At 42.7% G+C, this 22,946-nt stretch overlaps 1 protein-coding gene across 2 annotated transcripts in view; it reads right to left on the bottom strand.

Moving 5' to 3' along the window:
• The window catches only part of Tmem170b (transmembrane protein 170B), a 40,099-nt gene that overhangs the window by 9,101 nt on the left and 8,052 nt on the right, over positions 1-22,946 (bottom strand). The window contains exon 2 of one of the 2 annotated variants that reach the window (XM_006972805.4): positions 4,734-4,904. The exons of the other annotated variant lie outside the window; for it this stretch is intronic. Within the exon in view, the coding sequence (XP_006972867.1) occupies positions 4,734-4,904 (171 nt within the window). The remainder of the gene's footprint in view (positions 1-4,733; positions 4,905-22,946) is intronic. 2 annotated transcript variants of the gene reach the window in all.

The raw sequence follows: 22,946 nt of genomic DNA, 5'->3' as shown, positions 1-22,946 counted from the left end.
CAAAGCTTCCCAAGAAAGTTCTAACAAAAACCACACTTGTGCTTTGGGGGGAATTTAGCAGACATACTGTAAAATTCACATGAAGAAACAGTTCATGAACAGCTAACTTTGAATTACCTAGGACACACAACACCATACCACCGCCATGACACACTACAAAACCAAAGGCCTAGGAAATGTGGCCTTGCCGAGAGATGGATCCCTGGGCCTTGAGAATACAGCAATTCAGAAGGCAGCACCCACAGACTGATCAGCAACTGGTGAGTTACTTCAGTGGGTGCTGGGGTGAATAGTGACTTACCATGTATGAGGGGGTCCCACCTAATGCTAAAAACAGAGGTAGACTTGGGCCAGGACTGAGTCCAGACACCTGTTTCTGTGAACAGTTTTCTCTGAATAGTGATGTCCATTCCTTTTCCCGCATCTCGGCTTTGTGCTGCAACAGCAGGCTGGAGTCACTGGGATCACTGCCTCCCGAGTCTAACATCTACCATCTGTCCCTTTAGGAAGACGTGTGCTGACTCCTGCTCTAGACGAGTTAAAGACATTACTATAGTAAGTAAAGATATAAAATAAAGAATATATATCAAAATGCCTTTTTTTTTTCCTGGTGTGAGACAGAAAAAAGCCCCAAATTATAAACCATAAGTGGGGAAAAAAAAACCCTGTAAACTGACTACATTGCTATTTAAACATTTCTACTCAATAAACTCACTGGACAAAGGGCACCGGTAAGAGCCTGGGAAAAGGTATTTGCAAAGCCCCATACCGGCCAGGCGAAGCCCTCAGCCTGAACATATGAGAAGCAGCTGTAATGGAGTCGGAAGGAAACAGGTGCATCCAAAGGAAAGCACAGAATTAGGCGATGTGTACGGGAAAAACTCAGTACTGCGGGTGAAGGAAGAGACGCTGAGACCCACCAGTATACAGGGAAATGCAAATTAAATCAATAAAAAGCTGTTACTCTACACCCTCAGATTGGCTTAAATGTTTATAAAAGATTAGCCAGCTAAAATTGGGCACTATATAGAAATAAATACATTTTTGTTTTCTTTTAAAAATTTTATTTGTAATGGGGCATGGTGGCGAATGTCTTTAATCCTAACCGTCCACAGACAGAGGCAGGCAAATCTTCAAGTTCCAAGACAGCCAGGGCTACAAAGAGAAACCCTGTCTCAAAACAAACAAACAAAAGATAAACCCTTTATGTATGTGGGGGCGGTGGGGGGGGGACACAGGACAGGCTGTGTGTGCCCACGTGTAGAGGTAGAGGAGGATGCTGGCGTCCTGGGTGCCCTCTACTGTCACTCTGCTTTATTCCCTTGAGACACTGAACCCCACTGAACCGGAAGCATACCACTTTGCAGCTAGGCTATCTAAGCAAGGGTCAGTGAGCCCCTAACCTCCAAAGCCCCCACCCCTCACCAGTGCCGGGGCTCCAGGCTTGCATGGCCGTACCCGGGGTTTTGCATGGGAGCTGGGGACCAACTCAGGCCCTCACATTTATGCAGCAAGTACTCACACCCACTGAGCCCCCTTCCCAACACCACCCCTGGTTTTGGTTTAAATCAAATCTGGCAGTATCAATATTAACCAGCATGAGAAAAACAAGCAAAAAGAAAACCCAACCACACATCACTTTTTCTTGGAAATAAAATCTAAGTAACAAATACAGTGGATATATGCCAACATTCATCCCATCAGTGTCTTACGGATAAGGATTTTCAGCAACTGTTGAGTGTACAGCTATGTATAAGCCACCAACAAGCTACATTAAGAAAAGACAGAGAGGGGCTGGAGAGATGGCTCAGTGGGCAAAAGCACTGGCAGCTGCCCCTCCAGAGGACCTGGGTTTGAGTGGTGGCACATGGCCATCTGTAAATCTAGTTCCGGGGGAGCTGACGTGCTCTTCCAGCCTCTGAGAACACTGCACACGTGTGCACACAGATACACATGTAGGCAAAGCACCCATACACATAAAATAAAAATTGAAAAGATTTTTAAAAAGATAAAAAAGGGAAGATACACAGCTAAATATTTTAGCTAGTTTCCTTAATTCATGGTTGCAAATAAAAAAAAAAACGGTAACAAAATATTTCTGTGTATTCTTGCTAACCTAAGAACCAAATTTTTACCTGGAATTTGTGGCAGACTTATATTTTCAAGGATTTTAAAATATTTCATTGCAGTTTTAAAAATCACTAGCTTGTTGGGTAGTGGTGGCACAAGCCTTTAACCCCAGCACTTGGAAGGCAGCAGCAGGTGGATCTCTGTGAGGCCAGCCTGGTCTACACAAGTGAGTTCCAAGACAAACAGGACTAACACAAAGAAACCCTGTCTCAAAAATCCAAACCAACCAACCAAACCGTTAACTTATTATTATATTCTCAATGGAACTGAAAGTGGTTATATGCATACACCCATATCAGACATAAATAGAAGTAGAATTAAATACCTCACACACCCTTCAAAATCTTACAGTGACATACACATGCACAGTGTTTACAACAGCTGAGCAAATCGCTCCCTTCTCTGCTTATGGTCGCAGTCTCAACAGTAGCCCACACTGGCTGCCCTTCCTGTCTCTTTAAATGTCAGTCACCACAGTGAACAGTACACAGCCGTCACTTAGCGCAGATCCTGACACAGTACTGTCTCCACTTGGGCTTCTTAATTCCTCTTCCTTCCCCTTTATTCTCCCTTTTGACTCTCCCCACTTCCTCCCTTCTTTTCCTCCTTCGCTCCATCCACTCAGTCGACAGTATTCACTCTTATTAGTGGTTTGATTAGTGGGTGTGGCAGTGAGAGCCTGCTCTCTGAGTTTTCTCTTGCTTCTTTTCATACACTCCATATACAGTTACAGGACAAAATGTCTAATTGAAGAGCTTACCCCTTATCAACCCCCTGTAAATTATCTATACACTCCACATACAGTTACAGGACAAAATGTCTAACTGAAGAGCTTACCCCTTACCAACCCCTGTAAAATATCTATACACTCCATATACAGTTATAGGACAAAATGTCTAACTGAAGAGCTTACCCCTTACCAACCCCTGTAAAATATCTATACACTCCATATACAGTTACAGGACAAAATGTCTAACTGAAGAGCTTACCCCTTACCAACCCCTGTAAAATATCTATACACTCCATATACAGTTATAGGACAAAATGTCTAACTGAAGAGCTTACCCCTTACCAACCCCTGTAAAATATCTATACATTCCATATACAGTTACAGGACAAAATGTCTAACTGAAGAGCTTACCCCTTACCAACCCCTGTAAAATATCTATACACTCCATATACAGTTACAGGACAAAATGTCTAACTGAAGAGCTTACCCCTTACCAACCCCTGTAAAATATCTATCTGCGGCCTGGAAACGTTGAGGTTCAGAGCTCTCACTGTTCTTGCAGAAGACCTCAGTTCAGGTCCCAGTACCCATGTGGCAATTAACAACCACCTACAGTAACTCCAGGTCCAGAAAATCCAGTGCCCTCTTCCGGCCTCTGTAGACACCGCATGCACACAGTGCACAGATGTATGCACAGGCAAAACACCAAAAGGAATCTCTTAAAAAGGAAAATAAAAATATGCGTTTGCAGGAAAAAAATCCAACTTTTCTGGCTAGCCTTTCAAAATCCTTTAGCAGTCACTCCAGTCTCTTCCCAGATGACTCTCCTATGACTCTAGCAGCCGAACCTGGGCCTGGGCCCTCATTTCAAACCTGACCTGTGACAAGGTAGATAAGAAACCACAGGATAAGGCCACACAATGTCCCCAAATAAGCCAACCCAGGAAACCAAACAGTAAAGACGGGATTAAAAGAGAAAGAGAGGGAAAAAAAATCACTCTTTCCCACAAGTGTTTCATTACGGTTGATGTCAGGAGACAACACAGGTAGACCGCTTCCCTCTTCAGACAAGACATGCTAATCCCTCCGGAACAGGTGTACTATAAAGGTAAGGCCTTCCTCACACTGTGGCCAGAATCAACTCAAAGAAGTCTCTCGTGGTGAACCCTGAAACAGATGCAGTGTAGCAGTGAGCTGTCCCTGTGGTGTAGAAGACAGCCAGAAGTGGGTGCCACTTAAGTGTATGAGAAGTCACCAGCTGTAAGCACAACCTAGTAAGAAAGCAGTGTGGGGCTCCCAGGATGCAACTGGTTTCTGCTCAATCAGCAGCCTCAGAAACCAGAACTCTGAAGAGCAGGGTACAGTAGGGCCAAGTTCAGTATCAGGGGAACAAAACCAGGTGGCATGTAAGAGACAGCTCAGAAAACTTGTACGTTTCCTGGAGCAGAGAAGTTTTGTCATAATATGTGGTACAGGAAGAAATGCAGTTCTAGGTTGTTGTCACAGGCAGATGACCCTACAGACTCAAAGGCCATAGTTTCCTGTTCTTAAATGACAGCTGTTACTGATGTATTTTAGTGCCCACCTCCCTTCCTTAGTAAACAGTAGGTGTCTTTAAAGCAGAAACTACTTCTTCTACAATCACTTTCAGACTGAACCACTCTGCCCCCTGCCAGCGCCATTCCCCATGAATCCCCAGAGTAAATCTTCTGTCTGGTGAGTTTGTGAACTCCTCTTTGTCTTTGAGGCCCTGGGTTGTAAAGTGCTAAGGAGGAGTCTACATGAAAGATAAGGCTTCTTTTACCCTAAGGACAGCACTGACCAAAACAATTGCATATAAAATTACATCCTTCAAAGAAACAAGTCGACTTACTAGTAATCATAGCTCCAGTCACAGAGGCCAGGAAGCCGATGCTGACAGCAATTACGGAGATCACTCTGCCCTGCCTGTGCCTCTGCAGCATCACAAACATCAGCACGCCTGCAGCACCGTGGACAAACAGAGAGGAGAAGAGAGCCCAGAGGAAGATCCAGTACCACATCTCTGAAAGGAAAGAACAGTGTTAGTCCTGCTGCAGAAATATAGATCAGAAGACTCAGTCAGCAAACAGTGAGCAGCCAGGGCTGGGGAGAAGCCCGAACAAGACCCACATATAAAAAGGCCTAGCCTGCTGTCTGACTCATGGTATTACTAAGCAAGTTAGTGATTACCACTGATGCTAATGCTTGATGGGGAATAATCCCTTCATGATCTCAGAAGGTGAAGACCTCACTGCCATGTCCTCTCCATATCCCATTTACAAAGCAACCCATCAGCTTGTCTCCTGTCTTGTAATAATCTTACCCAGGGCTTTGATAATCCTTTATGCTTTCTTCAACGTGCTCCCAATGGGCTGTTCATTGTTGTCTTCCTATACCAGGGACAGAGCACACCCTATATTCCATCTTTCTAGCTGTCACTTCCTTTCTTCCAGGCCTCTGCTGCCTCCCATACCATCTACACACTTCACATCGATACTGATGCCCTACACTGATATAACTCCACCTCCCTGGCCATACCTAGGAGGGACATGCAACAGAGGCAGCGGTTGCTCCAGGTGGGATCAATCCTTCCCTTTCCCTGGGAATTCTTGATGGGAATGCACTGACTCTCCTCCATCTTTGGCTAACTGAAGTTAAACCCATTTGCTCCGCATACAGTGCAAGCCACAGTACAGAAAGAGAGAAAGAAAATAGACCCATCAAAGACAGGAGGCCACCAAGTCTAGTATTTCAGTGGCTTCTGAGGTCTGTCACATTACTATCCTTAAAGAGACTTAATATCCCAGTTTCTCTATACTAAAACACTTGTTTCATGGGAAGTAACTCAGAGAAGGTTGCTTCTAACTGAAAAGCTGTCTACCATGTTTAGCCACCCTTGAGAGGGTCCTCTTTGGTATGTAGACATTCTACAAAGAAGGACCTCCTCTGATGTTATGCTACTTGTATTTTCTGTCAGGTCATTACAGAGACACATTTTTAAAAATAAGCCCTATTTATCCAAACATCATGGTGGAAATTTGTAATGGTGCAATTACCACAAAAAACAAACAAACAAACAAAAAACAGTATGGCAGTTCCTCAAAAACCTAAGAGCAGAATCACCATATGGTCCAATGCCATTTGTCAGTATATATCTGTGTTGGTTAGGTTTTATTGTCAATGTGACAAAACCCAGAGTCACCTGTGGAAAAAGAACCAATGAAGAACTGCCCAGGTCAGATGCCCTATTTGTGAGGAATTGTCTTGATTGATGACTGCTTCAAGAGGGCACAGCCCACTGTGGGTGGCACCAACCCTAGACTGTGTAAGAAAGTAGCTGGGACTGGAGAGATAGCTCGGCAGTTATCTCTGAGCGAATTGCTTCCTAGCACCTACATGGTAGCTCACAATGTCTTAAAACTCCAGTTCAGGGGCTCCAATGTTCTTTTCTGGCATCCACGGGCACCTGGTACACATACCTACATGCAAGAAAAATACTCACACTCATAAAATAAAAATAAATAAACTTTAAGAAAGCTAGCTGACCAGTTAGCATGCCAAAGTGAATGAGGGAAGTCTACAAAGTCCCAAGCCTAGATGAAGAGCTATAGTCAATTACTGACTGCTGAGAGAGGGAAAAAATCTTTCTTCAGAGATTATCCTCTTAAATGGTTATCCAACACCAAGTGGTCAGCCCTAAAAACATATACAAACAAAACTAAGTGGACTCAGCAGGTTCAATTATACGCTATATACATGTAACAAAAATAACTAAAGAAAAAGAGGAAAATGTTTTGGTAATTAGTAAAGAAGGGAGGGAGAGATAGAGGGAGGAAGATATTGAGCTAGCTGAGGATGAGCACAACAATGGACTGTGATCTGGAAGTGTAAGACAAACTCTTTTCTCCCCTCAGGTGGTTTTGGTCACGGTTTTCGTCACAGCAATAGAATGAAACAACAGAAATTAGTAATAAAGAAAGTAGGAGGACTGTTTCACTGGAGAATTAGGCTGGGAAAGTTGTTGAATGTTGGAAGCAGAACTTAATGGGCTATTAGTGGAAGATAATACTGAGAGACATGTCAACACTAGAGGCCTGGATTATGAGCGGGGGAATGGATAGAGGCTATTCGTGCGGTATTTGACAAAGAATCTGGCTGTGTTCTGCTCTTGCCCTGAGAACTTCAATGAGGCCAGAATAAAGAGCACTGGACTCATTTATTAAGCAGGAAATTTCAGGACAGCATAGCACCAGGCCTAGGGTGCGGTTATTACTGATTACTCTGATGCAAGCCTACCATGAAGAAAAGCAACAGGCAGAAAGAAAAAAATGTGCAGCTTGGAGAGGAAGCGAGCGGCAGGAAACGTAATACTGCAGTAAGGTCATTTGCTGAAAAAGGTTGTGACTGTTAACGAGACAAACATCACTAAAGGGAAGCTTTATTGGGATGAAGGGGACTCTGAGGGCAAGGCCTCACCCAGCTAACATACACCATGTGACAGGAGAAAGCCTAAGGGGTTCTGTTCCCAGAAAACACTTAGGCAAGTTCATCCACAGCTTCAGCATACAGAAGCATCTACAGCTGTGTTCCAAGGGAAGGCCCAGGGTCCATTTCACACTGGCAGCTGACCTTGGCAGTGCCATCCACTTGGTCTGCTTTTCGATGTATGGAAGATGCATGATCAAGGAAGTCATGGGTTCTTCCTTCACAGTTTCAGAGAGCTGCTGTATCTCTCAGGGTTCTCTAGAGGAGCAAACTGATCAAATGAACTTATATTACATTAATAGGAGACAGTATGTCTGGCTAGTCCAACAACATCTGTCTCCTGAAGAAAAGTCAAGAATCCTGTAGTTCAGTCCACAAGGCTGGATGTCTCAGCTGTCCCAGGCTGGTGCTAGTCTCATGGAAATCCTAGAGAGCTGCCTGTCTACACTGGAATCCCAAAGTAGGTTCTAATATCAGCAAAGATGCCTCAGCAGCAGGAGAGATGAACTTGCCAGCAAGAGTGACAAGCATGCAAAGAACAAAAGTTCCCTTCTTCAATGTCATCTTATGTGCAAAGCCACCAGAAGGTGTGCCCTGGATTTCGAGTGGGTTTTCCAACTTCAAATGATTCAGACTTAAGGTGGATCTTCCATATTAAATGATCCAATCAAGAAAAATCCTTCACAGGTACGCCCAGCTGTGTGGTTTTAGTTACTCTCGATTCAGTCACTCTTTGAGTCTTAGAAGAGACTTTGAACTTTTGAACAGTGTTGTGGCTGTTAAAAGACTATAGGGGCTTTTGAAGCTGGACTAAATGCACTTTGTATCATGAGATGACTATGAGCCCAGGAAGGCCTGTAGTGGAATGTGGTGGTTTGAAGGAGAAATGTCCCCATTGGCTCATGTATTGTACATTTGATCCCCGGTAGGTGGTGCTATTTGGGAATACTACAGCCCCTTTAGGAGGTGGAGCTTTGTGGGAGGAAGTACATCACTGATGGACTTTACGAGTTTAGTGTCACCTCCTGTTTTCTAGCTCTGCTTCCTGTGTGCGGAAGAAAAGAGATCAGCCAGCTTCCTGCTCCTGTCACCATGCATACCTTCTCTACCATGATGGACTCTATATCCCTGGAACTGTAAGTCAAGATAAATCTATCCTCCTTAAGTTGATTTTAGTCAGAATATTTTATCACAGGAACAGAAAAGCAACTACTACAATACACCAAAGAAGGAAAAGTAAACTAGATGTTCCCAGAGACACTGGCCCAGCCAAGCTCATGCCATCATCTTCACCACAGCTGGGAGGCAGAAGCACCCCAGGTGTGCAACAACACAGGGATGAACAAGCACATCACATGCATAGATCGTGGGAAATTATTCAGTTTTGAAAGGACAAGAAATTCTGTCATATGGTTCAACACAGATGAACCCTGAAGACATCTGTTGAGGAGAATGACCAGTCACAGAAGTACAAACACTGTATGATCCCAATGCCATGAGACATCTCAAGTGATCAAGTTCAAAGGAAATACAATGGAGACTGCCAGGGAATGGAGGAACAAGATTGTGGGTCTAATGAATCCAGAGTTTCAGGGTTTGTTTGGAATAGTCCTTTATTTTTGCCATAATTAATTCATACTTATTTTAAAACTCAATGGGCTTCTCCATCCTCTTTTCTGGCCTTCCCAGAGTTTGAGTTTTACAAGATGTCAAGGATCTAGGAGTCTGTGGCAAAACAAAATGAATTTACCAAACCATACCCTTACAAATAGTAAATTTTATACTATCTGAGTTGGTGTAATAGATACAATTGGTGTTTGTTCCTGGCTCCTAGCACAGGACTCCTAAAAATCTTGGAATAGCCTGAGAAAATGTACGCTAAGTTAGCAACTGAGGCTTGACCTTATATGGATGGTAATGGTCACAAGAACGCTGTCCTGATTTTCTAGCCCACCCACTTATTTCCAGGAAGGAGAAGAGAAGGTCTGGAGGTTAAGATGCATAAAAAAAACTGAACTACTAAGTCTAACCAACTTCTAGGTTGCTAAACATGTGGCGACACTGGATGATGTTATCAGATGACAGGAAAGTTCCACCACTCCATCCCTAATGTTTCCCCCATGCTGGCTGTGAAGTGAGTTCCTGGGTTGGAAGCAATACTGTGTGAAATACCATGATGATAGATAAGGCATTCTGGAAGCCCATGGACAGTGGTCTTGACAGAAGCATTATGTGCAGGAAAGGAAAATTCATCACCAGGATAAGTATCTACTCCAGTAAGGACAAAGCATCCTTCCCACAGTGGAAGTGGCCCAATGTAGTCAACTCCCATCAGGTCGCTGGCTGGTCACCCCAGGAAATGGTGCCATTTGGGGGACTCAGTGTTGGGTTTCTACTGTTGGAAGGTTCTCACTCAGCAGCAGCTATAGCCAGGTCAGCTTTGGTGAGTGGAGGTCCATATGTTGAGCCTATGCATAACATCCATCTCTGCCACCATGACCACTCTGTTCATGGGCCCACTGGGCAATGACAAGGATGGCTAGGGAAAGAGGCTGACTGTCCACAGAACTGTTTAATCCTATCTACTTGATTACTGAACTCCTCTTTTGCTGAAGTCACCTTTTGATGAGCCTTTACATGGGATACACATGTCTTCACATCCTTCGCACATTTGGAGAGATCTATCCAAATACTTCTTCCCCAGATGTCTTTCTCACCAATTTTCCAATCTTGCTCTTTCCAAGTCCCTGACCATCCAACCAATCCTTTGGCTATAGCCCACAAATCAGTGAACAATCAGACATCCGGCTATTTCTCCTTCCAAACAAAATGTATGATGTTCTGAAGTTCTGCTCACTGAAGATTTCCCTTCGCTGGTGTCTTTCAGGGTTGTCCCTAAAGGGGTTGTTGTAATGCTCCAGCTGTCCACTTCTGGTGATGCCTGCATAATGTGCAGAACCATCAATAAACCAGGTCCTAGTCTTCTCTTCCTCAGTCAACTGCTCATAGTGCATACTTCATGAGGCTATAGGTTCATCCTTGGGAACAAACAACATTGTAACAGGAGCAGAAACGGTAGGCATTTGGGCAACTTCTTCATGTAACTTGCTTGTGCCTTTATGACCTGCTTGGGCTCTATCACACACATACCACTGCCATTTGATAATGGATTGCTGATGTGCACATCCTACTTTATGACTTAGTGGGTCAGATAACACCCAGCTCATGATGAGCAGCTCAGGTAGCATGGCAACTTAGTGGCCCATTACAGTTTCCATGAAGGCCCAAAAGCAGGCCAAGAGCTGTCTCTCAAAGGGAGAATAGTTGTTTGCAGATGATGGTAGAGCCTTGCTCCAAAATCCCAAAGGTCTCTTCTGTGAGTCACCTATAGGGCCTGCCAAAGGCTCCAAACAGCATCCCTATCTGCCACTGACATCTCAAATACTATTGGGTCTGCTGGATCATATGGTCCAACTGGTAAAGCAGTCTGCACAGCAGCCTGGATCTGTTACCGAACAGAGTCTTCCCTTGTTCCAGGTCCTATACAAAGCTAGCAACTTTCCAAGTCACTTGGTATATGGGCCAGAGTAACACACCCAAGTGAGGACTATGCTGACTCTGAAGGAATGCTTCCAAGAAGATTTTAGCTCGATGATGCTGGTCTCTTGTTAATCACAGCTAATAGCTCAGCCCCAGCTGACCAGCATCAACTATCCCAGTAAAGCAAAGATGTTATTTCAATGGTTCTCGTATCTTGTTAATCATAGCTGTTTCTTCAGTCCTACTAGAACCATAAATTCTTAACTCAAAAAAAAAAAAAATGGCCCTGACAGTCATTAGGGACTCTCAAACTTCCCTCTGAAACTTCCCAAGCCAGGCCTCCATTGTCTGCACTGCTCTCAACATTCTTATTTTCTAAGCTCCCATAGAACAGCTCACCAAGCTTTGAATGGTAAATGGCTTTTCCATCCTAAAGTTTCAAAGTCCTTCCACAATCCTCACATGGTCAAGTCTGTCACAGCAATACCCCACTCCTGGTACCAAACCTGTCTTAGTTAGGGTTATCATTGATGTGATGAAACACCATGACCAAAGCAACTTGGGCTTATTTGGCTTACATTTCCAAATCAGTGTTCATCATTGAAGGAAGTCAGGACAGAAACTCAAATAAGGCAGGAACTTGGAGGCAAGAGTTGATGCAAAGGCCACGAAGGAGTGCTGCTTATTGGATTACTCTTCTTGACCTACTCAGCCTGCTTTCTTACAGAACCCAGAAGCACTAGCCCAGGAATGGCACCACCTATAATGGGCTGGGTTCTTCCCCATCAATCACTAATTAAGAAAATATCCTGCAGGCTTGCCTACAGCCTGATCTTAAGGTGGCATTTTCTCAACTGAGGTTCCCTCCTCTGTGATCACTCTAGCTCGTGTCAAGTTGATATAAAACTAGCCAGTACTCTCCCTATACACATTCTTCATCTAGTCACCTCTGAATCACATCCTTTATAATATACAGGGAAATACTAAGTATCTCTGCAAGTCCTGTGGGCCACTTAGTAAATAACCAAATCCCAAGTGGAGGACATAGAAATCCCTAATTTACCTCTGGTCAGAAGGACTGATTAGGACAGGAGACTGAAACCAGTTAGGCAATTTAGGGGCAGGTACTCCAAAGTGAAGAATTCTATAGTCCTTGGCCACAAGAAAGTCCTGGTTTCTTATCTCCTCCTAAATGAGCACCCTGCCTGCAGGCTCTGCATGAGAGGGTTTCCCAAACTCTAGTCCAGACAGTCATCTCCTCTGGTGAACAGCTTTGGAGCTGGAACTCCAGGTTTTCTTGGTGAAAATAAGTTATATCTATTCCCCAATTTCAGCCTATCTCCTAAATGCTTTTAGGTCCCCATTCTTGAAGGAGGAATGTTACAGGAGCCTTAAAGGCCACTGAGGATGGAACCTCTCCATAATAGAATCTATTCTGGCCCTGGGCAGAGACATGCCATTCTGATCTGTGCCAAAAGTTACAATAGTATATAGTGTTGTCTCCTCCTTTAAGAGTTAATCCAGCTGGTCCTGTCAATTACCGGGCCAGGAGGCCACCCCTCAGGAAGACTCATTTACCCATGTAAAAGAGATAGATAGGAGTAATTATCATCTTAATGGGATAATGTACTTTTCTTTCCCAGAGACCTCCTACTCTTCCAGCAGTCACTTGGAGAGCCACCAGCATGCAGCTAAACCTTCCTACTTCCTGAATCACCTGCTCATGTAGAGCCAGAAAGTATTCATTCAGGAGGAGAGAAGAAACCCGAGAATCAACAGTGACTTCTGTTTCCAGCCAAAGACAAGAGCTGACCTGTTCACCGCCTAGTAACTCCTTCTTTTCCTCTCTTCCTTTGACATTCTGGGCTTCTTTCCTTTTCCTCTGAAGACACACACCCTGCCCTTTGTCGTGGGCTCTTGTCTGCTGCTACCCTAAGGCATGTTTCCTCTCTTCTAATTCTCATCTCCTTCCTCCTGACAGCTGCTAAGATTTCCAGCTCACCTGCCCTACTATTTTGTTTAAAAACAAACAAACAAATAAACAAAAACACTTTAATAAAATTATCTTGAAACTGCTTTCTGAGCTTGTTCTTAAAATTCGTATTCACAAGACTACAAGTCCAAAGAGGAAACACTAATTTCCTGAGTAACGTGGCCTCTCAGCTGGGGAAAATCCAGACTTTGAACTGGCATCTGGAGTGAGCCAGTCCTGTGGGACTGACCCCTTAGCTTGTGGGATCAAGTGTTAACTCCAGGTGGAATGTCAGAGCTGAACTGAATTATAGAACACCTAGTTGATGCCTTGACCAACTGCTTGGTACATTGGTCAGTCTTCCCTGCGACAGCAGAGGAAACAATTAATGGGTTTCATCATATATTTATTTTTTTAATCATTATTTTTAAGAAATAAGTAAGTTAAAATGTATAAAGCATGAATATAAATTTTTAACAGTTACTTTTAAGTCAAGAATGATGAAGAAATTAAAAATCAAAAACCTGTCTTGAAAATGAAGAAGGGTACAAAAGGGCAGCCCAAGACTTACCTGTGGCAAAGGGGCTGTCCTTCACTGTGTGTCAGTAAACACACTGTGAGTGATAAAAATGACACACTACTACACATGCACATACTCAGAGAAACACACACACACACAAATGAGAACAAGTACATACACAATTCTGGAGGATGCCGAGTACAGTTGGCAGACCGAATCAGTATTAGTATCTCAGCTTCAACCCTCTGTGGGCTTTGAAGACAGCCCATCAAGCCAGCTGGATAAAGGGCTAACCAGCTCTCCTACATATTATTTCCTACCGTCACGGTGGAGCTGTAATTATCTCAGAATGAGAAGCTTAACCATGAGGAAAAGAAGGCCAGAAATACAGGGGGAAAAAAGTGAGAACATGGACTTTCTCCTGCAACACACAGAGAACGGATTCAGAAAACTTGAAATCATTCCAAGGAAGAGACAGCTGACATATTTTACGATGTGTGTTAAATACCACATGTACCTCCCAACAATAAAAGGCAGTGGCACTGATCATTAAGGAAAAATAGGCAAAGCTTGACTTTTAAAGGTTTTTCTCTTTCAACTTTCAGGAAAATCATGCTTTCATTCCATGGTCATGCCAGAACAAACAACTTTGATTAGAGTAAGTTGCATTAAGAATTCAAAAGTTTAACTAGCTCAGTAGATATTTGTATATTAAAGGATATACTTTCTCAAAGTGAACCTAACAGAGTGAAAATGTAAGGAAGGGGGTAAGTGTCACTGGGAAGTGCCTTCCACATCCTACTCAGGGCAAGTACGGTCTCAGGGTGATCACTAACACTCCAGTAACAGAAGTCAACAAAACCCTGTATCCCCCACCCATATACATACACTTAGGAAAGCTGAATAGATTTACTTCCCCCTGAAGGCCTCTTCCATGTCCTAGTAATACACAAGGGAATAATTCTTGACTACTTAACACATATCTAACATAAAAGTGGGGTTATTTGCCCACTGAATACATTAGCTCTACACAATAAATGCACTTAATAAGGAAAGGAGAATTTCAAGATTAATGTTTCATAAAGATCCAAGATATCAAAAGATCAATATACTAAAATACAACTTCAAGAGGTCCTGAGAACCAGTCCAGAGTCATCTGTTAAGCTAACTCTCTCTGAACAAACTACTCCAAAGCTGAGTTTATTTTCAAGGTTTCTTTTTACCCTCTCTTAATTATACTATACCATTCATCTTAGAAAACACTGACCTCTATATTTATTTTTATTATATATTATCAATATATAAATATTGCTAATATTTAATTAGGTTAGTTGAGAGCTACTACCATTGCTTTTAATTTCCTGACATTTCAACATGACCTTCTGGGCAAGCAATTCTGTCTGAGGACTCACTCCCCAGTGGCAATCACAGAAACCTATAACTGGCTCAAATGAAGAGAACTGCAGGACCTTAATGACAGGTGCCCATAGCCCTAGGGAAGAATGATGCCAAATGGAGAACCTCGGCCTTTTCCTAGTTTGTTGTTTGCACCAAACAATGTGTATCTGTAGAATGTGTTTAGTCGGGAAAGTTATCTCTGAGTATTTATACCAAAACCATCACATTAATTAACAAAACTCTGCTCTGATATGGTATGTAGTATAATGGAATTGAAAGCACTAATCTTGTTTGATCACATCACATATTTTGGGTAAATGCCAGCCAAACATATGACATCCTCTTGTGGTCTTGGGCCTGTCCTGTATGGCTCTAGGTATTGACCTGACTGGAGCTAGGAAAGAAAGAAGAAAAAAAAAAAAAACACTAATACAAAGACACACATAAAAGCAGGGACTGGGTAGGCCAGTCTCTGATGGAGAAGCCACAGCACCCCAGAAGCTCAGCATGTTTATTATATACAGTTGAACAAGGAGGCAGGATTATTGCATAGAGTTGAACAAAGAGGCAGGGTTATTGCATACAGCTGAATAGGGAGGCGGAGTTATTGCATAGAGTTGAACAAGGAGGCAGGGTTATTGCACACAGCTGAACAGGGAGGCAAAGTTATTGCATATAACTAAACAGGGAGGCAGGGTTATTGCATACAGCTGAATAGGGAGGCAGGGTTATTGCACACAGCTGAACAGGGGGGCAAAGTTATTGCATATAACTAAACGGGGAGGCAAGGTTATTGCATACAGCTGAATAGGGAGGCAGGGTTGTAGCTTGATTTTTCCGCCTTGCCCACAGTCAGGACAAATCTTTGTCACCCGCCAGTCCCACAGCCGCTCAGACCCAACCAAATAAACACAGACACTTATATTGCTCGCAAACTGTATGGCCGTGGCAGGCCTCTTGCCAACTGTCCTTATCTTGCTAACTGTGCTTTTATCTTAAATTGATCCATTTCCATACATCTATACCTTGCCATGTGGCTGGTGGCTTACTGGCGTCTTCACATGCTGCTGGTCATGGCGGCGGCTGCAGCCTCTCTGGTCATTGCGGCGGCTGCAGCGTCTCCTTCTGCCTTTCTGTCCTTTTATCCTGCCTAGCCACGGCCGATCAGGTTTTATTTATTAACCAATCAGAGCAACTTGACATACAGACCATCCCCCAGCACAGCCAAGTGCAGACCATCTCAAACACCTGCACTCAGGCCCATGGTCCTAATCATCCTCTATACGGACCTGCTGGGTAACGCCACAAAGAACCTGAGAATGGGCTCCCACAGGACCTACAGAACCAGAACATCCCACAGCACAGGGTTATTGCACACAGCTGAATAGGGAGGCAGGGTTATTGCATACAGCTGAACAAGGAGGCAGAGTTATTGCATACAGCTGAACAAGGAGGCAGGGATATTGCATACAGCTGAACAGGGGGGCAAGTTTAGCTAATCTCCAAATATTCAACATCTGGCTGACAGGCAGTATTCACAACACTAAAAGTCCCTATTCCCCTTCCTGAGCTTAAGGAAATCAGAACTTGCTGATATGTGAGCACTGGCCCGGACCACTATGCTGTATCAGAGGCAGCTGACAGCAATGTGTGCTATCACGGAGATGGAACAGTGTAGCTACCAAGCACTGGGACACTGAGAGGACTGGAGGAGGTAACTGTTTAAGTTACATAGCTAATGTCAACATGCAGAGCCCCACCTCCACCCTTACTTCTGTCTGCCCATCTCCCACCAAGCTCCTCCATCTGGGCAATAAAGGAAGGCGGCCACATCAGGTGACATTGCTGGTGCTAAACAAAATATAAAACAAAGAGCTGAAAAATACAACACACAAAGTAAACACTTGGAAGCGCCTCATGTAAAAGAAATCACCATAACTCACAGAAGGGGCATGTCTTCTCCCAGAACACAACCAGTCTTCTTAGTCACCTGCCACAGGCAGGACTATCTGTAATCATCATCTTAAACTAACGATTAAACACATCATTGCAGTGTGTTTGCTTCCTTTTTGGTGAGATCTGAGAGAATTATAATTTGTTCTAGTTTCCAAACAATACTAGAAATAGCCCTCAGCCTGGTTACCAAGTCACTCTATGTTTCTGTATTTAATCTGAACAAACACGGTATATGATAAATTAATCCCTTGAGACATCTAGAAAACACTGAGTAAAAATATGTCAAAGAAAGGTAGACACTGGATGATCCTGCTTGTTAGATATCAACCAAAGACTTGTTATCAGATAAGATGAATGACGGGTAACAGTATTTTAGAATCTTCACTGTTGAACAGTCTAAAATACTTCTGAACATTCAGAATGAAAATACAGTTTTTAAAAATTAGGCTTTATTATATTTTTTAATTCACCAAAAGGAGATAAAATAAGGTGATGGCAAGGTTTTTTTTTCTTCTTTCATTCCAGAGAATCCAAACATATACAAATTGGTCCCACTACATTGCTAACAGCAGAAACTTCTGATCTTGTAACGTATTGATTACACTACGGGATACAATGCATTTATAATTTGGTAAGACCCCCTAGATTAGGGCCAATAAATAAATACAGCCTATGCGCCATATCTGCTCCATACTATCTCTGAACAATCTATGGCTAAAAATAATTGTGCCTTTAAAGAAGATCTTTTAAAATCCAAAGAGCAAAATTTCATAAAAATTCCTACGTGAACACCAGAATGTATGCTCAGACCATCCACGGGGTGTGACACACAGCAAATGGCTCAGCAAGCCAAACATGTTTAGTAAATTTACTCCTTCCAGAATAAGGATCTGTTTTAGAGCAGTGTTCCTCAACTGAACTCCAACAACCTATCACAGGGGTCACCTAAGACCATCAGAAAACAAAAATATTTACATTACGATTCATAACAGTAGTAAAATTAGTTACAAAGTAACAAAATAATTTTGGGGGTCACCACAACAAACTGTATCAAAGTTTTGAAGCATTAGGAAGGTTTTGAACCACTGCTTTAGAGGATTGTGAAGTTTTGTTGGTGGTACAGTCATTTGGGGACTAAACCCAGGGTCTTGTGCCTTGTACATAACAACCACAAACTGGGTGCTGGGATTTTTCTAATGTTTCCCAGTTGATTTTCCTGTACAGCCAAGCATGAGAAATCACGATGTTCAAATCACACAACTGTATGTGACCAAAATCACACAACTGTATTTGACCAAAGCCAAAATCTGTTGGGAGATGAGGTGTGTTGGAGCCAAAACAGGTAGGGACTGGAGTGTCACAAATTCTAATTATTTTGACGGTGGAAGGTCTGGGGCAGCCCACTGAAAAAGCTTTTGATTTTTAAATTTTGGACAATTTCTTGTGTGCATACAATGCATTATAATATTCTCTTCCATTACCCTCTAATATCTCCCCCTTCTGCTGACTCCCCTTCTTCCCCCCTAGTCCCCCTATTCTCATACTACCTCTCTCTGTCTTCCTCCCATGTGTGTGCATGTGCGTGTGTGCCTGTGTGTGTGGTGTGTGGTATGCAGGTGTAGCCACAGCTCCTGACTGTAACGGCCCTGCCACATCTTCTATCTACTGCAGATTTTAAGTGCAGAAGTTACATAACCAAACTCAATTTGTAAAAACACACTCTGGTAGAGACAGGAAACTGAGACAGGAGCAGATGAGCAAATGTGAGATGTCACAAGTCCAAAGAAAGTTAAGGCCTGGACTTGGGTACTGGCCTTGAGGTTGAAAAAAAAAACAAAAAAAAAAAAAACTTGAGAAATATTTGGGAGGACCATTGGTCCAGTCTGGATGAGAAGACAAGAGAGATATCGTATCTGTCCTCCTGGATTTCTAGAAAGGATTAGTGATCGGTAAGAGCATATGGATTACACAATGGAAAAGCATGTTTGGTCTATTCACAACACCATCGAAAATGTGAGCAAAAGACGAGAAATAAAACTAAATGCAAGAAAATGTCAGGTAGACAAGGTAGCTATTATGTAACCTGCACTTTTATATGGCTTTATTTTAGTTTATATATCATATTTTCCCTTAATTGTAGCATCTATTTTGTCATACTTTAAAATCTAGGTTTACTCAAACAGTAAATGTGATTCAGAATTTAGGCTACAGAAAGCTAAAAGAATTATCACTCAGATATATTACAAAATCAAAACTTCTTAGCTCATAAGGAGGGTCTTAGGCAACAAAGTCAGTCAAAAGACACCTCCACCTCCATAGATGGGCACCACCTAGGGGAGAAAGAAGAAACCAGATCTGTGTGTTAACTGTCATTCGACTAAAATGACAGAGGGAGAAACAGGCATGTGTTGTTCTCTCCTGGGTGTGCCCTAGAAAGACTGGGTGGTAAGGAGGAGGCTAGAAAAGCCTCCTGGTGATGTAGATAGTGTAGACCAGATAGGTGATCAGTCTGCCTCTAGGGATTCTTTCACACAAAGCAAACCCCTTCAGCCAATGGGAGAGCAGCAAACCTTGTTACCCTCCAGAGATGAAAATATACTGCTGCTGCAGTATAGAGAAGGGAAGAAGGAAAAAGTTCTGCCCTCATGGGGGAAGCAGAAGACTGTCCATGAACCAAGGAGCCTACTCCAAGCAGGGGTCAGTTACTGCTGAAGGCACCAGAAACTCCGACCTAAGACCAAGCATAGACAAAAGCCAAGTTAGCCCACCATGGTTTGGAAAGGCAGGAATGCTGGGAAGGCTCTCACCCCAGTTCCCCAGTACACCAAGCATGACCAGAACCCCCACAATGAGCCTAGCACTGAGTCACGAGCAACAGCTCAGCAGTGGGCAAGTGCATGAGGGGCCCCAGTGCAGGCAGGCATGCAGAGATGACTGGAAACTGGCAATGGAGCACTAAGCAGAGAGCAGCCCTGCAGCACCAGGTCCCATCTCAAGCACAAGACAACAGCAGCAACCTCCAGAGAATGTGAGGAGGCATGTGGTAGAGCAGGGTAACCAGAGCAAGAGGCAAACTCAGACTCAGCTCAGCCCTGGAGTAGTGTGCATCACTGCTGGTCTTTACCAGTGAAGACTGTGTACCTCATTCTATCTTGCATCCAACAACAAAAACTGAGACACACTCAAAAAACTGGGAAACCCTCTTCTTAGAGATACAGCAATCAACAGAACCTGACCCAGACAGCACAGTCTGCAATTCCACCAGGCAGCGAGTTTTAAGAGCTAGGCAGAAACTCTTAGAGTTAAAAGGAAACACTATGACCGAAGTTGAACAAAACATATTAGATAGAAAAAAATGCCATCAATGGGCTCATCAAGAGACTTGAGGCAGCTGGGCAAAGAACTGAGGTACTTAAAGATACACCAAAAGAAATGATTAAAACTAAAACAGAAGAGAAAAAAAGACAGTGGAAAAGAAGTATACATCCAAGAGTTATGGAGCTCCTTCAAAGAACTTATGTAATAGGGATCCAGAAGAGACAACAGATAGGAAAAAAAAAAAAGATATTTGAAGATATAGTAACCAAAGACAACAAGCCACAAAGCCAAGACTCTCAGAATCTAAAGCCAGACAAACAGTATTCCTTCCCTCCACAGCAAAATCGTTGAATCAGAAGCCAGTGTCATCCAGAGGAAAACCAAAGGCAGGCAGATACCTATATCCAGCAAAAATGTCACAATGAAGATTTTTTTCTTTCTTCTGCTTTTTTTCTTTTTGGAAGGAAAACTTAGGAGAACCACCTGCCAGCACTTATGCTAAAAACAGGAGAGGACGTTCTTTGGCCAATGGCACGTACTAGACAGAAGAGCCACTGTCATGAGGAAGGACTGGCAGGCTAAAGAAGCACAGATGCAGGTCTTCCTGTCACTCAAGTGAACTCTGGCCTCCACCCGCTTGAAGCGTCCTTTAACATACAAGCCTACTTAGATCGCTAATAGCTCTCCACTTTTGCTTCTTAGGAGACGAAAACCACAAATTTTTAAAGTCAGTTCTGGCACCTTCAACAGCTGCTTACCACACTGCCTTTTCAAAGTTATGGCAATACTGTTTATTACCCACTTAGACTAAATTACCCTCTTGCTTGCTAATTCTATAATTTCAAAATCGTAAATTACAATATGCAGCATTGAACAGTAAAAGGGAATCTTTAGAAAAACAGGATTTTCATTACAATAATCACAGTTTCACTTGCTTTAAAATGTTAAGGTTATTTAAAGTAACTTAAAAACTGCTCAACATTAAAGCTACGGCAGTCTCGCCTTATATTGATCACTCATTCAGAAAAGCATATGGAATAATTATTTAAAAATCTGAATCTATATGAAGGTGGAATAGATGAATTATAGAAGACTTCCATGCTATTACTTATATGCCCTCAAGCTACTTAACTTACATATGCGATGTTTTAAAAAAAGTAGTAATACTACCACATGATTTTTAAATCAAACACTGACCTAAGGGCAATCTTCATAATGGGTAAGATTTTTCAGTCTCATCATATAGGGTTATTTATATTGAAAGCTAAAAATAAACTTTTTATAGCAATAGTATAAGTTCTAATAAAACTCCACACATAACATGTTCCTCAAATTTAATCTAAGTAGAACATGTTTCTCAATTTCCTAAGTATAAGACCATGAATGGCAGGTCAGGAAATAAAAGCACAACCAGAAGCCAGGTGGTAGTGGTGCACACCTTTAATCCCAGAACTGGAGAGGCAGAGGCAGGCCAGACTTTGTGAGTTCCAGGCCAGCCTGGTCTACAAAATTGAATTCCAAGACAGCCAGAGAAACCTTGTCTCCAAAAACTAAGCCAAACCAAACGGAAGTGCTACAAAGTAGTCATCAGATAGCAAAGATTTTTTTCCTAGCTCCAAATCTTATTCTACAAATGAGCATACTGAAAGTCCGAGGAAGGGCTGCTTGAAAATGATACAATTCAAAGATTAATGAGACATTTACATACACATGAAAAATTGTTTTCTGGACCCCTAATAATATTTTATGAACTTTTCTTAACTCTTTAAAATGTCTAAGTCACTTTTCCCTTAACATGACAACGTCAATATTATTATTATCATCTTGTGTTTTGTCAGACAGGGTCTTTCTACACAGCCCTGGCTGTCCTGGAACTCACTATGTAGATAAAGCAGGCCTCGAACTCACAGAGATCATCATCCTGCCTCTGCTAGGATTAAAGGTGTGGTGGTGCACGGCAAGACCACTATGAAAACGAATGCTAATGGAATAGGTAAAGACAGCAAGGTCTGGGAGATGCGTGCTGGTCTAAAGTAAGACAGCTTGTGGCTGGAGAGACGGCCCAGGGGTGAAGAGTACTTGATGCTCTTCCCGAGGACCCGGGCGGGTTCTCTTCCTAACACCAACATGGTGGCTCACAACCATCTGTAACTCCAGTTCCTGGAGATCGGATGCTCTCCTCCGACCTTCCAACAGACACAAGGACAAAAGCCCGATTCTTGACACAGGTTCTTTCATTCTTTTTTTTTTTTTTTTTTTTTTTTTTTTTTTTTTTTTGGTTTTTCGAGACAGGGTTTCTCTGCGTAGCTTTGCGCCTTTCCTGGAGCTAACTTGGTAGCCCAGGCTGGCCTCGAACTCACAGAGATCCACCTGGCTCTGCCTCCCAAGTGCTGGGATTAAAGGCGTGCGCCACCACCGCCCGGCTCTTTCATTCTTTTGACTCCACATGCAGACAGAAATCTAGAAGGACCACAGTTAGCTTGGTGTCAGGAAGATTCCTAACTTAAATTTTATGTACATATTTACAGAAACTTTAAATATTTAATTCTATATATTTTGGATGTAACGAAACTACATGACTTAAAAATTTTAAATATACTCCAAGTGTGGTACCTCACATCTTTAATACCAGCACTCGGGAGGTAGAAGTAGGCTGATTTTTGTGAGTTCAAGGCCAGCCTGGTCTACAAAGTGAGTTCCAGGACAGCCAGGGATACACAGAGAAATTCTGTCTTGAAAAACCAAAAAGAAATGGAAAAAAATTAAATACACTACACATTAATAAGGCTTACTCTTTATGGCTAATGACTATATAAACAAAATATTTCAATATATTATGGTATTATCCTTGAGTATTAAAAGACAGTCACTTTCGA

The sequence above is a fragment of the Peromyscus maniculatus genome, chromosome 5 (genome assembly GCF_049852395.1).
Source record: "Peromyscus maniculatus bairdii isolate BWxNUB_F1_BW_parent chromosome 5, HU_Pman_BW_mat_3.1, whole genome shotgun sequence".
NCBI lineage: Eukaryota > Metazoa > Chordata > Mammalia > Rodentia > Cricetidae > Peromyscus > Peromyscus maniculatus.
The sequence above is the reverse complement of the archived record's forward strand: the minus strand, read 5'-3'. Positions and strand labels throughout refer to the sequence as shown.